At 42.4% G+C, this 16,211-nt stretch overlaps 1 protein-coding gene across 1 annotated transcript in view; it reads right to left on the bottom strand.

Annotated features, from left to right (window-relative positions):
* Positions 1–13,316, bottom strand: part of samsn1b (SAM domain, SH3 domain and nuclear localisation signals 1b) — a gene marked incomplete at both ends in the record, with an annotated part of 42,411 nt that extends 29,095 nt beyond the window's left edge. Inside the window, one exon of the mRNA XM_083926543.1 lies at positions 13,185–13,316. Coding sequence (XP_083782669.1) covers positions 13,185–13,316 — 132 coding nt within the window. The remainder of the gene's footprint in view (positions 1–13,184) is intronic.
* Between the last annotated feature and the right edge of the window lie 2,895 nt (positions 13,317–16,211).

The raw sequence follows: 16,211 nt of genomic DNA on the forward strand, positions 1-16,211 counted from the left end.
TCACATTCAGTTTTTTATCCACGCTTCCTGAACTTCCACTGCCTTTTCCGCTCCAGTTGGCTCTCAGCGGACAATGCGATCAGAGTGTCCCTGCATGTGCATTATGCAAGCATGCTCCGGTCTATAGTTAAGACGTCAATGGTGCGTGCACCTCCCCAAGGTCAACACGCTAATGAGAAATCTCCAGGGACAACAGTAATTATCAAATAACTAAATACAAAGCCAGCCAAAGTGCAATAATTGTTCCTGAGCCAACCACTGATAAAATATTTGATTGCATCCTTTCCTTGAGCTTAAAAGATACTTTTTTCCAAGAATTCATACTCACCAAGTCTGAGAAGACACTCGATGATACTGGTAGCTTGTCAGTCGTCGTCAAGGCCCGCCACATTTCTGGGACCATCTGCTACTTCATACAACCTCTCTTATAGCTTTCTTTTTCCATCAGGGCTGTCTCACTATCTGACATAATTTAGTTTTGCACAAGACACTCACTCATATTCAACAAAGCGTGCACTACCTGACTCCACAGCTGTGTGGCATTCTCTCAACTTTCCTGCATATAACAAGAATTTAAGCACATTAGCACTCAGTATTTGACTGCTCCAGAGTCTGAATAGCGTGGCAGAGAGCTGAGTGGAGGGTTGAGATTGATCAGCAGTGAGACAGTGGCTGTGCCGCTCGCTGAGTGTTTCTGATTTTTTAAGGTCACCCTCACTAGAGCCAAAAGGGCACATCAATTTTAGAGCCCTCATGAGGAGGCACCGCGTCTGCTACTCGATCACTCAGCCTCCTGCAGAGAAACGACATCTTGAAGGTGCATTTGATTTGTTTGAAACCTGGTGCCGTGCATGATCGGAATAAAAAATAAACAGACACAACCTGGGTAAACAGATGGATAGCACCCTCAACATGTGGCGCTAGACAGCTTCAGACAACATGTAACAACTGGCAGGCAACTGATTAGTAACTTGGCAGTTGTCAAAAACAATATGGTGTTCTGTAAGACATACATACTGCACATTGCCATCGTATATTTGTACAGTACCAGATAACTTGTATGTTAAAATAGAAGAAAAAGATGAACAGTTGAACTTTTCCCCGCAAAACACTCCCTGTGAGAGTTCAGAGCAGCAAGTTCAGCTGTCAGAAGCATAAACATGGTTATCTGTCTCCATTTTACAAAGAGAGAAAAGAAGCAGAGCATGCAACAGAACATGCAACACAGCTTGTGAACAGAGAGCACGCCGTCTCTAATAATACACCTCAAGAATGAAACTGAATTTGGACACATTCAAAGTAAAATGATTAATTGCATTATGTGTAATTGGCCTAGACATGACCTCCCCTCATTAAAAACCCAAAAGGTCATAAAGAGTGTGAAGCTGCTCAACATCCATATCCAGAAACGCTTTTTTAGAAAGCGGTGCAAGGACAAAAACAATGAGGCGTTCATCCCCGAGACAGCTTCAGGGAACAGCAGTGAGTGGGAGGAGAGTGAAAAGATAACATCACAAAAAAAACACAGACAAGGAGAGGGAGAAGGAGGGAGAGAGCAGGAGGAGGAGAGTCATCAGAGATCAGGGTGACCCTGCGCCACTCAGGAACATGTTCTGCCTATAAGCTAAAGGAGAAGCCTGAAGTTTGCCACTGAGTAATCTCTCCGCTGTCAACATCCTGGGGACTCAGCCTTGACGGTGACCATGTTCCTGTAGCGCAGGGCCACGCTGCTCTCAAAACTGCCTGACATGCTTGAAGCATGTTTTGGCGAAATTTTTAGCCGAGTGTCTCTGAGAATACAGACAATAAATACACCTGCTCTCAACCTTCAAACAGGAAGAGGTTATTAGAGACACTGCAGGCTGGAGACTTCTCTAAAGTTAATTCACGGAAGGGAAATATTTTCCAAGGGGTGCCAAAGCTGGAGGGGGGGGGGGGGGGTTGACGAAACACACTCACAAAAACATCACAGCAGATGGTGTCCTGCTTTGATATATGACAGGTTTAATGAAGGCTACATACCATCAAAATCCTTATTAGTGAACCTGTTCAAGATGTGCATTAGTCTGTGGCATTAAGGACAGAGCTGTCTCTGGTCACAGGGACTTCATACCCCCAAAGCAATTTCAGTCAAAAGCAACTGGATTTGTTTATTTGTCCAGGAAGACGTTTCACCTCTTATCCAAGAGACTTCATCAGTTCATATACGCATCTGACCAGGCTGGGACTGGTCCAACTATCTGGTGTGGAGATCCAGGTATTTAACCTCTCACAAGGCCGATGATGTCACTGGAACCCTTTGTGCTCCAAGTGCCAACGACCATCATTCGAGGAATGGGAAGTTGGTTTGGACTTTGTAAGTGCTCTAATGAGTCTGAACGACAGTCGTTGGAGTTACAGGAGGCCATTTGTGAACAGTTGTACTTCTGATGTTAGTTTTGTTGAATCTCCTAAAGGGATGAAATGCTTTGTAATATTCTGTTGCTGCTGTGACAAACAAATTTCCCTGTCTGCGGGACATTAAAGGTTTTTTTATTCTGATTCTGATGGCTGCATTGTAAATTGGAGATAAGTGGTGTCTCAGACCTCCTCCTCTGTTTAGCGATGGTTTCTCTACTTCTGCATAGATGGCTTCTTTTCCTCCTCTTTCAAACCAGCTGTCCTCTCTGTCCAGGATGTGGACATTGTTGCCATCAAATGAGTGGACTTTCTCCTTGAGATGTAAGTGGATACAGATGAAACCATGGTATCCTACAATGTGACTTCCTTGTTCACCTGTATTCCAACCATGGAGGCTCTGGCCGCAGTAAGGGAGCTGCTCACACAGGACAACTCCTTACGCAACCGAACAAATCTCAAACCAGACCAAATTTGCCAACTTCTGGATTTGTGCCTGAACACCACATATTCCCAGTTCAATGGCACATTTTACAGACAAAAACATGGCTGTGTTCACCAGTATCCCCTAATGTGGCAAATCTATACATGAAGGAGGTAGAGGACAAGGCTTTGAACTCCTTCAAAGGAGTAACGTACCCACCAGCCCACAGGCCCAAGGGGAAGAACGCAAGTACCTGAGAGGCGCCCTCACAACTTGTGGCTACCCCAGCTGGACCTTTGTGAAAATGGCAGCTACTTCCAGAAAGAAAACCAAAGTGGTTGAAAAAGAAAACAAGAGAAACAACATAGTCATTCCATATGTGGCTGGGGTATCAGAGAAACTCAGGAGGATCTTCAACAAACATTGTTGATGACAATAATGTCCACATCCTGGACAGAGAGGACAGCTGGTTTGAAAGAGGAGTAAAAGAAGCCATCAGCACTCGCATGTAAGTATATAAAACTTAATATGCACAGCAGCAGTAAAAACATTAGCTGTGTTCGAAATCGTTCCCTCAGTCATTCACTCACTTTTCCTTTTATAGTGTTTATTAAATAATGAACGACACAGGGAATGGACTATATCGTGAATGAAATTAACCACTGACAATTCAAATATCAATGCAAACCCACTATTTCCGCAATTTGAATAGATTAGAATAGAATAGAGTAGCCTTTATTATCATTGTATTACATACAACGAAATTAGAGTGCAACTCTTTTGATGCAGAAAACAATTTAAGGACAATTTAAAACAATAATAAAAATATTTTAAGCACAATATAAAACAATTAAAAGCGGTATAAAACATTAAAATGCAAAAATAAATGAGTTATATAAATGGAAAAATGGTAGGGTTTCAAAATTATTTTCTGTGCATATTTTAAGCACTTTATAATTACACGTGAGTGCTGACAATATAATTTCCCTGTTGTAGGATTTTTGGGTCAAAACCGGTTTCACTCCAAAGATGCACTGCACTTCTTATGTTTAAACATTACACCAAGCATCAGTATGCTAGCAATGTCACTGTGAGCGTGATAGCATGCTTATGTTAGCATATAGCTTGCATGAGTGCAGGCCTGACAAGTTGTCATTGTCAGCAAATTACACAAAAAGACCGAAACCAATAGGCTAATGTATTAGTTTGTCGCTACTGTGCGGGGCAAGTAGGTAAGTCTTTCAAACCGCTCTTTTGATAAACTCTGGGTTCACTTGTTTTATTTGTAGGGACTCTTCTCATGCTACTGCAGAAGTTTGGTTAAAAAAGACGTTTTAATGCCTACACCTTACTGCCCCAACTAATCAGTGTTTGCTGCATTCGGCTGCATTTGGCTGCATTCGGCTGTTGGCGACTCTCTGGGATTTCTCTGTTGATAGTTGTTACACGAAAATAATGGTCTCAATGGCTTATATGCTGAGTGAATTTTCCGAAAGAGAATGGGATGATTGTAAACTTAGGGCGCGCTCACACTATCCTCCCGGACCGAGACCCGGACTTTAGGGTACTTGTCCCCCGTCCCTCTCCCCCCCGCGCCCCAGCCCCGTTTGTACTCACACTACCAGGGCCTCGGCCAATGCTTCTTGCTGTCCATACGCCTTCAAGCCGTAACACGTCACACGCATTGATCGCGTGTGTGTGGCTTTGTTTACAAATCTTTCCATAGACCTCGGAGTTTTTGTGCGTCTTGTCGACTGTTTTTGAATATTTTCATCCGACCAAATCTGCAGTAGACACTCCACCTCCGCATCACACCAACATGAACCTTTCACCGCCATTGTTGTTGTTGTTAAATGTCCGCGCATGGTCCGTCCTTCTATTTACATGTCCGAACAGGCGGACATAACGCTACTGCCGTAGGGCTCGTGCTCGTGCGCGTACACGTGCGCACGCTCGTGCTCGTACATGTGCAAACGGCTCCGCTAAAGCCCACCTCTTTCAAGCGGGCCGTGGCGGCCCAGCTGGCCCCAGTTGAGCGCGGAGCGGGTGCGCTCACACTACTTAAAGGTACTAGACTTTAGCTGAAAAACCGGTTTTGGCCGCGGCCAAAAGGATAGTGTGATCAGGCCCTTAGACTTTTACGCTACCTCTTTCCGCCCGAATTTCACTTTAAGGCAGTGAGACAGTGTATGTGGGATCATCCTTAAATAAACTACAAAGCCCCTGTTCATGTTAAAGACATATTGTAGTGCAACCAAGTTTTTAATAGTTTTTGGAAAATAATGGCGCTATGGCACAGAGGGATAAGATATACAGTATAAGCCTTTGGAACACTTGGTCTTGCTCTTTTCATAAGATTTGTTGATAATAACAAAAATATAGAATATCACCAGACTTATCCTCCAAATAAACATTAAAGCTGGACTCTGGCATGCTGTTTTAATACATAAAGAGAGTAATTGTTCACTTGTGTTCTCACACAACAAATACTCTTTAGTTCCTCTTAGATTTGTTTGTTTTTTTTGTCATTCAAATTCCGTATTTGAATTTGATTTGGATTATCTTAAATGCCCTTTTTCATCCCACTTCTTAGATCAGCTATTGCATATTTATGTTATTCCTCAAAGCAATATTTTACCATGTCTGATAAGTATATTAAAGTTGACTCTCTTCCAAAACATAACCTTGTGTACTTCATAGTTCACAGCTGCAGCACCCTCTGCTCTTATGCAAACTAATAAAGCTACTAAAGCAGAACAAGGGCAGCTAAAATGGATAACCTCACCAGAAATGACGGGCTCATATTGACCCCATACATAAACAACATGGGTGCTGAGACCAGGGGACATGCTGGAATCTGTCTGGTTAGGATTTAATGCGGCGACCATCTCTCCTTTGCCTGACCCTTGTGAAACACTGCTGACCTCTCCCTTAGGTCCTTTGTTAGTACAGCAGCTCTTCAGTGTACACAATCATTTGCATTTTAGAATTGTTAAACAAATACCCACCCATGGCTCCTTCTCCCTGCCACCCACTGTGACCCTCCACCCACTCTCCTCTCAAGCCAGCCAAAGGTAATAGCAAGCATACGGTGAAAGCTGCTCCAAATGTTAGCCAGAGAGAGCAGGGTCAGAGGTTGAATAATTTGTATCAGTTAGTGGAAGAAATATTCATCAAAAGGGATAAAAGTTTAACTGGCTTTGCAGCAACATGCCAAAGACTCCTCAGCTTGATGGTGAGTGACTCAATTCAAATGGGGCCATTTTGTTTTATTTATTAAATGGTTCATTGCAGCTTTTTGTAGAAGTGGAGCTGTAAAACTATGGGCCTGTCATGACATTGTCTCCGTACACTTTAGCCGATGATGTCAGGGGCAGGGAGGCAAATTTTGGCCACTTTGCAATTTGGAAATGTGGTATGGCTAGCACTGTCAGAGCCTGAGTGTGTAGGACTGCAGATCAATAGCTGGCTTTTTGGTAGACAGTGCCCGTGTGCTGCAGTGCAATCTGTGAGTTTCCTCTGGGGAGGAATAGGTCACAAGGGGTATGGCGCGTCAGGCTGCTCATGTTGCTTAAGATGGCAGTACAGGCTAGTGCTGTGTGTTTGTGTTGCAGCTGCTGATGCGTGAAATGGAACTCAGGTAGCTGGGCGGGCCTCGGGCCTTCGCTGTATCTTCCGCCAAGTGATTACTTTACTCCATTGATTTTTCTCCCTCCTCCACTGATCTGAGAAGATCACTGAAAAGAGAGGGAGAGGAAGAGGAAAAAAGAAGGAGGGAGAGAGAGAGCAGAGGAACCATCGATTGACCTAGTAGTACTGAGATTCAACGATTGACAGCAGAACCTTGAGTGGCAATGCTCCATCTTAGCCCGCTAATCTACAACGGAGATCCCTGAGACATTCAGGGAGGACTGTTTTATAAAGCCTTTACAGAGAGAGGCCAAATCTTTTCCTATCCAAACATGTTGAGGCATTCAGAAAAAAAACGGAGCTGTACTTGTGAAAACCCATCACTGTCACATTGAATACGGCTTTAAGAACATCTTAACCATGTCTAATACATCACCTTATTAGGAATATAATCTGCTCACAGCACATTATGGTTGCCTGTGCACGCAGTATGTTTGTTTCTTTCATGGTCTTATCAAGGTTTGTTGACCTGGTGGGGCTGAGTAAATATATTCATGAGTTTCTGAATGGTTTATTTTATTCTATAATGCAGTGCATCTTTCAGACAGCATGACATCCCCGAGAATCAAAAATATACTTCTTTACCTCCAAGGCTGATAACATAAATGCATATGCAAAAGGTGAATTTCATTACCCTACGCCACAGTGAGTTTGTATGTATAATGGCTTAAAGTGTCTATTAAAGGATAATTGCATTTTATTTTCATCATAATGTTTGTGGGGGGTGATCATATATATGCACAGGCTTCAGCCACAGCAGACTTAAAGAGGTGGAGTTGAACTTAAGTGAGATGAGTCACAGGGCCTCCTGTTAGAGCGTCTAACGAGACGAGATGATAACCACGGCATACAAACAACTTGATTTCTCTTGTAAATGCATAAATACTCACAGTTAAATTCACACAGCAGCACTGTTCAGCCATTTATAGAGGAAAAAGGTTGTCACTATATTGCCATGTATGATTTCAGTGAATTATTTCCAGTGAGAAACATATCTTCATTTAGAGACTACTTTTACAGAGGACTGATGGAAAGTTTATTCACTTTTGTTCACATCCTTGAGTCCGAGTGGATGTTTGTGTCATATTTGAAGAAATCCCATCAAGGTGTTCCTGAGATATCATGTTCATGAGAGAGGGACAGATGCACAACTTGAAAAACGTGATCTTACCAATAAACTGTTGTCTGTCAAAGGCTGATATCTTCTCCCTCTGTGCCATAGAGCTCCATTAAAAACACATCGCTGAGCCACACTGTTGCTCTGGGTGACATGTTCCTTCATTACCATAAACACACACTCTATAGTTTATTTTGACTCAGTCCGACAAACACCGTCCTGCTGTTGTAAATACACGCTAGAGCACCAAATGTGTATTAATCCACAGCTGAAAATAGTCCCCAACAAATACAACATTTACTGCTGTTTGGGTTTCTAAGCTAAAAAGCACAATAGTCAGCTGTTTTAGGAGATGATTTAGCTTCTTAAGAATTAAAGTGCATACTTACAATCACTTTTTAAATTACATTTTCTATGGGACCTGTTGGCTGTAATGTGAATATTCAAGCATTTATCTTATATTTGGGTTCTGAGCCACATTAAAGTTGTACTCTGTAAGATTTTCATCTATTTATTTGCCTTTTAAGTTAATTTCTATCAAATAGTGAGTAAAAAACAATGGTGATTGATCACATGACCCACTAATGAAATCACTTGTTGCCTTTATTGTTGAGTATTCTAATATCCGTGTCTGTGGAGACATTCCCTCTCTAGATGTAAATAAGTCGCCATGATAGTGACGCTGCTGACAGCGCTTCGTCTGCCGGCCCAGATCATTGCTAACGGTTATGCTGCGTTCACTTGTAATCGGAAATCGGCATCTTCCAACCCTTTGGGACAGGCTTGTAGTAAGGACAGAAGTGTAATAGGCACATTATCTGCCTGTGTGTGTATGTGTGTGTGTGTGTGTGCGTGTGTGTGTGTGTGTGTTTAAGAGTGTAACATATAGGGACTGACTGGAAGTAGCGAGGTAAATTTGTTTCAATAAAGTTAACAAAAGAGCAAAAAATAAATAAAAATGTTTTTTTAAAAGTAGCATTGCCACCCTGTAAAAAAGTCCTACATTCAAACTGTTACATCATTCATTATTTTTAACACAAACGTAGCACTTTAACATTGTAGCAAGTCATGGTGGGGCAAATTGTAGCTAAGTGGATCAGAGTCAAAGTAAAATATTTGTCTCTGAATTGTAGTGGAGTACAAGTATGAATAGCATATTTTAGTAGCAACTGTACTTCAGTCCAATACTTGAATAAACGTACTTCCCCCCACAGGTGTTAAGTGCCTTGCACAGCAGCTCTTCAGCAGATAATGCAGTGTCAAACATGTGACGTACAAACTGTAATCTTCCTTTGACACAGGAGTCCCTTTGTGCACAAGGTCATCCTGACACCTCGTGTGCTCACAGGTATCTATAGATCTCTACTGACAGAGTGATTGAGCTAAACAGTGTAAGTGGATATGACACAGAGGAGAGGCCTAAAATATTAAATAACAAGAGTATGCAACATATAGGTCAAACACAGGTCAGTTCTGTTTATAAAATTATTGAAAAGTAAAATTGTATCCTATGTAAGAGGAACAGCACCTCTGTCTGCCTCGCTGATAGGGAAGGTCAAACGCAGCGCTGTTATTGGAACATCATTAGGCAAGGAACCATGTAAAGGCCACCGCCGTAATTAAGACCTGAGACCTGCGCTTAACATTGGCACACTCTGGGTCTGGAGAGTGATAAGTGCTTGATCCTGATCAATAAGATGCACAGCCCCGTTGCCACTTGCAAAATCAATATTGTTTTATTTGCTGTTACAATAGGCTTGTCTGGTTGCAAATGAGCTCTGAGCCGCTGAGTTACTTTGGAAGTGGAGACCTTACCCTAGACTTCTGCCCCAGTCCGCCTTAATGAATAGGCCAATAAGTGTCTGCACTGGTGACCTCTCCAGTGGGATGCCTGGGGGGCCCTGCAGGAGAGATCCCCAAAGGAGGGTGCCATTATCTTTACATAAACACAAAGTTAAATCTGCAAGCAACATGCTCACAGACATTTTATCCAGTATATCGGCCTGTTAGTGTTGTGTTTAGCATGGCTGGAGTAATACTTGTAAAAAGGAAGTTAATTCTTTATAATGTCGAGATTAAAAAAAGTGTCAACCTTTACAATTAGGACTAACTGCAGCGATTAAGGTCTCTCTAATGTTAATTCCTTCTGACACAAGACAGTCTCAAATATAATGGAGCGCATTGTATCCATTAATCCTCCTCATATGTTCTATAGATACAGAGGTGAGATGAGTTAATCTGGATTTAGCAAACACGAATCCTAGCATTGAGCCTAATTGTCATGATAGAGCATAGATGGGGATAGGAACAATGATTTATAAGATAGGAATCGGCTGAGTTATGGATGGCGCTGTGCAGTTCAGATAATAGGGAAAAAGGTCTAGAATAGAAGGTCATTAATAGACTCAACAAATCTATTCATTCTGTGAAAATGTACTGTGTCCTTCCACCAGTCCAATCATAGATCATGCTAATGCTCTGGCAGATTTCACCTCCCATCTTGACTTTCTCTCCACTGTTTAATTTGGGATGACATCAGCTTCATCAGAGCCCACTAACACACTCTTACATGTGATGATTTCAAAGGAGCTTTGTGTTTGTCTTTTGATATTCAGGAAACTCCAATGAAGCACAAACTCTGGTGGCTGTTTGTTTCTGTTGGCATTACCTGAGGAACATCACTGAAATTGTGCCTGTGCTAACACTTTGCTGATCAGTAACCAACACATTTACTGTTAAAGTGACGTTTTTAGAAAGGAAGATCAATCACTATATACATTCATTCTTTGTGTCTGTTTGACATATTTGGTTTTGCCTTAATTTTGTTTTTATTTGGTCAAAAACTGTAGTTGCTAAAAATAAGAATTTTAATCTATTTACTGCCATGATAGCGCTCCCTACATATTCCCCTCCAATGGTTGGGGTTTTAAAATTGGCCTTATCGAAATGACAGGGAGAACATATTTTCTTAACTCTATGTATCATTATTAAAATTAACATTTAAATACACAATAGACGACAGAAAAATCCCCCCCTTTCCCCTAAAAACAGAAGTAAAAGAAAACGTTTATAACAAATATCATGCATCACTCTAAGCAGGCTCGGATCATCTGGGCCAAGTGTGAGTAGACCCTGAGATGGCCTTATGGGCCAGCTTCTGTTTTCTGAGAGAAATACAGACTTAATGAGAAGGGTCTAGCTGCAGAGCTTCACGCTCAGCTCACTTCCTTCATCTGACCCTTTCTGGACCCGAGCCTGGAGAAGGCAACGACACATGACCTTAGAAGGGCAGCCACAGCCTTCGCTGCTTTGTTCACTCTGTACACCAGGAAGGAGAAGATCAGGACACGATGGCATGTGTCATGATTGGGAGAACAGGCATCAGGAGGACCCAAATGCAGGCGAAAGCAGACTGGAGCAGTTAAATAATTTAATAAACAAAGGCTTACTGGTACAGAGTATAAAACAGACAGGTAGAGCTGGTAACAGGCAAACTCCAACATCAATAAAGATGAACTGCCAACAAAAATAAAGGGCTGGTATGATTAGTGAGTGTCTGAAGGGAGAGTCAGGTGACGGTATGGTTTACAAAGGACAGGTAAAGCTAGTTTGGGCAGGGCAGACAATAATCACCAAGGATGGATAACCGACAAAACAGGAAGTACATGAGGTGCTTATATAAAAATACAACAGGAAACACAAAATAACAATGAATGAAACAAGGAATTTTTTTCTCAAAATTGAATTGAAAACCCCTACATGTAATTCATGTAGATATAACTGAGGAAACAGATAGAAACTTATATAGAAAACGCAAAGAAACAGCAAGAAAGTCTTTAACTCAGTCCAGTCTGAACAAAAAATTTGAAAACCTCTGGACACAGAGCCAAACAGTGACAGCATGCTTAAGTTCATTAGTCTGAATAAGCCAAAAATGCCAAGGTCCAAAATAGAACCTTAAACTTTGATAGAACTGTAACTCATGAAGTTAGGTAATGTGACGTTAATCATTGTGTAACATAGCTAACATTAGCAGCACCCTCTCTCCCACAAAATATGGTGAGATTGCTAACGTAATCTAAATACTTGCGTTAGCCACATTACACCATGATATACAGCATGCTGCTTAATTTTTTCTGAGGTTGTATGGTTTTATTGTTTCTCTTGATGTTATTGGTGGAGGTTGTGTGGCTTAGCTTATAATACTTATACAGTGCCATGTATGTGATACAATGTAATATTATGACGTTAACCGTTACAACAACATAAAAATGTTCATAAAGTTATTTTTTGTATGATTGTTTTGACCATGGATAACAACACTGGGCTACGCCATGATTGGCCAAGCCATATAAATTTAGCCACAGTCATGTTAGCCACAGTAACGTTATCTGTATGGGCAATCGACACATCTTATGGTAAGTCTCTCCGCCCATCAGTTGCTGGGATGAGAGCTGATGGCAGGTCCAGAGATGGAGGACTGGCTAGTGAGCTTGCTAATTCCACCATGCTTTTAGCTACATTGGTTAAAGAAAACGCAAAGTTCAGTCAGTCATCAGTCATCTGGCAATAACGATGCTTGATAATTCCCCCTTGCTTTCATGTTACACTGGTTACCACCACAAAGACATAACACTATTTCATAAGAATGAAATTACATAAATTGAACAAACGTTATGAAACGTAACGTGAATAAAACTTTATTAAATTCTCATCGGTGAACATTATTTTTGCCCGAGTCACATTGGATAGATTGTCATTGGCAATAACGATTACAACTCCCATGAACCCACCCTACTTCAAGTCATTATCAAAGTCCGGTGTCTTTCGTTTTGATGGAGAATGGTGATATTCCTGGTGTTGGGGACCAACAGAGCCTGAAGTGGGACCGAGCCTGGAGCTCTGCAGTGGCATGCTATTGAACTTTATAGCACAACTGGTCCTCAAAATAGTCAGACAGACTGTATGTGACTGTATATGCATAATATAGACAGCATCTGTAATACCCATCTGATAACATTGACACTTGTTATCTCCAGTCACTCACAGGTGTCTGCCAGACTAACCTTGCAGTGACCTCCAGATGCAAACTCTTCCAGGAAAGGGAAAAACAGAAGAAACGCTGCGGCTCAGCTTTGACTGCAGCACCTTTTCCACGACCATCATCTGCCCATCATTGCTGGGCCTCCTGTGTTCTCTATTATCCCCACTCATACAATCAAATCAATAATGTTGCACTTAAGGCTTGTTCACCCTTTGAAGATTTAAACCCCCTGCTCTATATCCTCACAGACTCAACCAACTTCATTACAGCGCGCTGCCAGAATATATTTGCTACCCCTACTGTAAAGCTTTCCTTCCCCTCGCCATAATTCACCTGAGTTTCACCTATGGGGCGCCATTTTGTCTCAGCCAAACGGCAGTGCTAATAAGGCTACATAGCTCTCTGTGATTATTATCAGTGACAGGCATAGTCAGGGACCAGCAGCTCTTGACTGCCCCCCATGTACATCAGATGCTGTAACCCACTTGCCCCCGTGGCTCTGGCCGACTCACACTCTTGCCCCTCTGACACACCAACGGAATGGAAGGGGTGCAGAGGTTGGCTGCTGGTACCCACAGCAACGCCTGCCGCAGCCAGGAAGCCAGGCCCTCGACGGCCCTCAGGCTGTTCTGTCTGTTCAGCATCTCCCTTTAACCTTCATCTAGGAAACAATAAAACAAGAACAGAGAGGAGGAGGAGGAGGAGGGAAAGAGAGGGTGTGAATGTGTGTGTGTGTCTTTGTGTGTGTGTGTGTGTGTGTGCGTGTGTGTGTGTGTGTGTGTGTGTGTGTGTGTGTGTGTGTCCGCGCACTGAGTATCTGTGTGGGGAGAGATAGAGAGAGATGCTGTGGACATTTGACACATCTCCTTAAGCCAATGTCTACTTTATTATCTTTGGCAGTCCTTATTGGTTGCACTAATCAAGTGGAAGGCAGTAGCGCTGTGTCGGGGGCTAACACACTGCGTGTGACAAATATATTATTAACTGGAGGGAGACGGGCGACCTTGGCCGTGTCACCTGAGGACCCCGCCGGCGCTCGCTCTGCCAGCAGGAAACGACCTTCATATTAAATCCCCGCAGAGGTCAATAAACTAAATAATTCACAAAGGTTATATGCTTTGCACTGAAATCTGCTAAAAGAGAGCGAGACAGAGAGAAAGAGAGTGAACAAGGGAGGGGAGATGGCAAATCTTTTAACTTGTGAGCAGCTAAACGAGGACTGGTGTCCTTGTCAGAGTGTAGTCTCTTTATCATTGGAGGGCGTTTATATGAGAGTGTCAGAGGACGATGTAAATCCTGAATGTCTCTCTATTTCCTCACTGCTGTCACTCTTCAATCGATCCGTCATTCTGTGGCAGTGGTAGAGGTGGTGGGGGTTGGCCGGGAGGGAGGGGGGGTCAGTGTGCTCTAATAACACAATAGCCTTTTTTAACATAACAGCACACGCAGCTGTATTTATAACCACGCTGACACGTCGTTGATCAACCCATCGCTTTAACTATGTTTGAAGAAACCTACAGGGACAACAGCTTTGTTTCTCTATTGAATATGATTTCCTGCTCAACAAATGCCTCATGCAGCAGCACATGCCTGCTCTATGTTGTCAGTTTTTTGTTTTATGCATTTCAATGTGATGGATGCAGTCCATGCAGGGCTATTCTTGTGGGCAGGAGGCAGACCTGACACAGCAAAAGGTCACGGTTAGAGAAGGAAACCATGCCAGGCTGGGACAAAGACGGAGGGGGAGTAGGGGTCACTAAATTAATCTGCAATAAAGTCATTGGTGTCAGTTTCCAACTATTGGAAATATGTTTTGAAAAGCTACATATAAGAATCTGGTATTCTTTTATAGCAAACAACAAATCTCAACACAATTTAGGGTTATAGGGTTATTAGGGTTAATTTTTAATTTCAAGTGCAACATTCTTGCAGCTGTTGTTAGTATTGCCCCAGTTTTGGATCACAGTCCTGCTAGAACATGTCCAGTTGTGTAGTTTTTGGTTTAGAAGCCTTTATTGCTGATTTTTCATGGTAGAAAGTGTCGCTATATACTCCATCACTCAGTCCGCAGATAACAGACAGAACCAGTGTTGAAGTGTTGACGCCTGTAAAGTATATCTGTGTTGGCGTTGACCTATGACACGTCCAGCGGGTGCAAACTAGCATCTACTGGGATGTTTTAGCCTTACTTTTGTACAGTCCGCGGGAGTGGAGAAGCATCAACCATCTTTATATATAGATAAACAGATATATTCCAATACAATAGGTGCATCGAAAAAACAAAGACATTTGTAAACAGTTGGGGGATGGTGCAGAGTACAGTACAATGAATTCACATACATGCGATTGTTGACATACCACTGGGCTATTTATTAAAAAAAAAGGCAATCTATCTGTCCATCTCTATTAGGCTTTATAACATGACACAGATAAGCTACAGAAAGGCACGCTAATGTTCATTTACCGTGTAACCCCTTTCCCAGCTTCTGTGATAACGTCTTGCATTGTAGAACCTGTGGGTTTCAATCTAGTTATTGAATGTGTTGTGTTGCAGCAGCAAGTTACAGGGTAAAAATCTTTCAAATGTAAACTAACCGGTGAGACGAGGCAATAAATTGTGTAAGATTTGCAGTGCACACACGTGCACATTCAAACAAATTCCAATATAAAAGTAAGGGCCAGCATATTTAATATGAATACAAGCATGTCCATTTTAAAGATAAACCTCAATGAGCGGACATCTCAATATGCATATGTGCACACAAACAACAAGGAACACAATAAGCCACTCTCCTTGCTGTAATTAGACATTGCATAACTGACATCTGGAACTTGCTGACACAATTGCAATTTCCAGAAGAATGCAGCAAGACTTGAGGCATCCTATACATGAAGGGATGGGGGTGGGGGGGTGGGGGTTGCCAGTTGCTCACCTGGCAACCCACTTTGGCTACGCTCTTTAAGGCGTCAAACATTTCACAGCTCAAAGACTGTGCGGGGGAAGTCTTTAATATGGCTGGTAGTATCTGCTGCAGTCTTTGCATCTTGCTCGTCTGCCTTTGAGGCGCAGCGGCAGATCAGACACATCAGTGCCATCATGGCTTGTCATGAGGAACAATCACGTCTTGAAATAACACAAACAGCCGTGTTCAAAGACCAGACATGAAAAGATGACATGCATATGAAGAGTTCTGAATGCATATGTGTGTGTGTGTGTGTGTGTGTGTGTGTGTGCGTGTGTGTGTGTGTGTGTGTGTGTGTGTGTGTGTGTGTGTGTGTGTGTGTGTGTGTGTGTGTGTGTGTGTGTGCGTGCACCACATTAAGACAGGCATTTTTTCAGAAAAAGAGAATAGAGGAGAATAAGTTTTACAGAAGGTGTAGAAAACGAGGGATTTAATGTGAATGCAATTACCATAGAAGAAAGAGAGAGAGCGAGAGAGACGGATAGAGGAGGAAACAGTGAGACAGGCAGGGGGTGGGGGGGGTAGACTTTAACTGTCTGAAGGACAAAGCTACTGACCCGCGGATCATTCAGAGGA

This window comes from Echiichthys vipera (genome assembly GCF_963691815.1).
Source record: "Echiichthys vipera genome assembly, chromosome: 14".
Taxonomy (NCBI): domain Eukaryota; kingdom Metazoa; phylum Chordata; class Actinopteri; order Perciformes; family Trachinidae; genus Echiichthys; species Echiichthys vipera.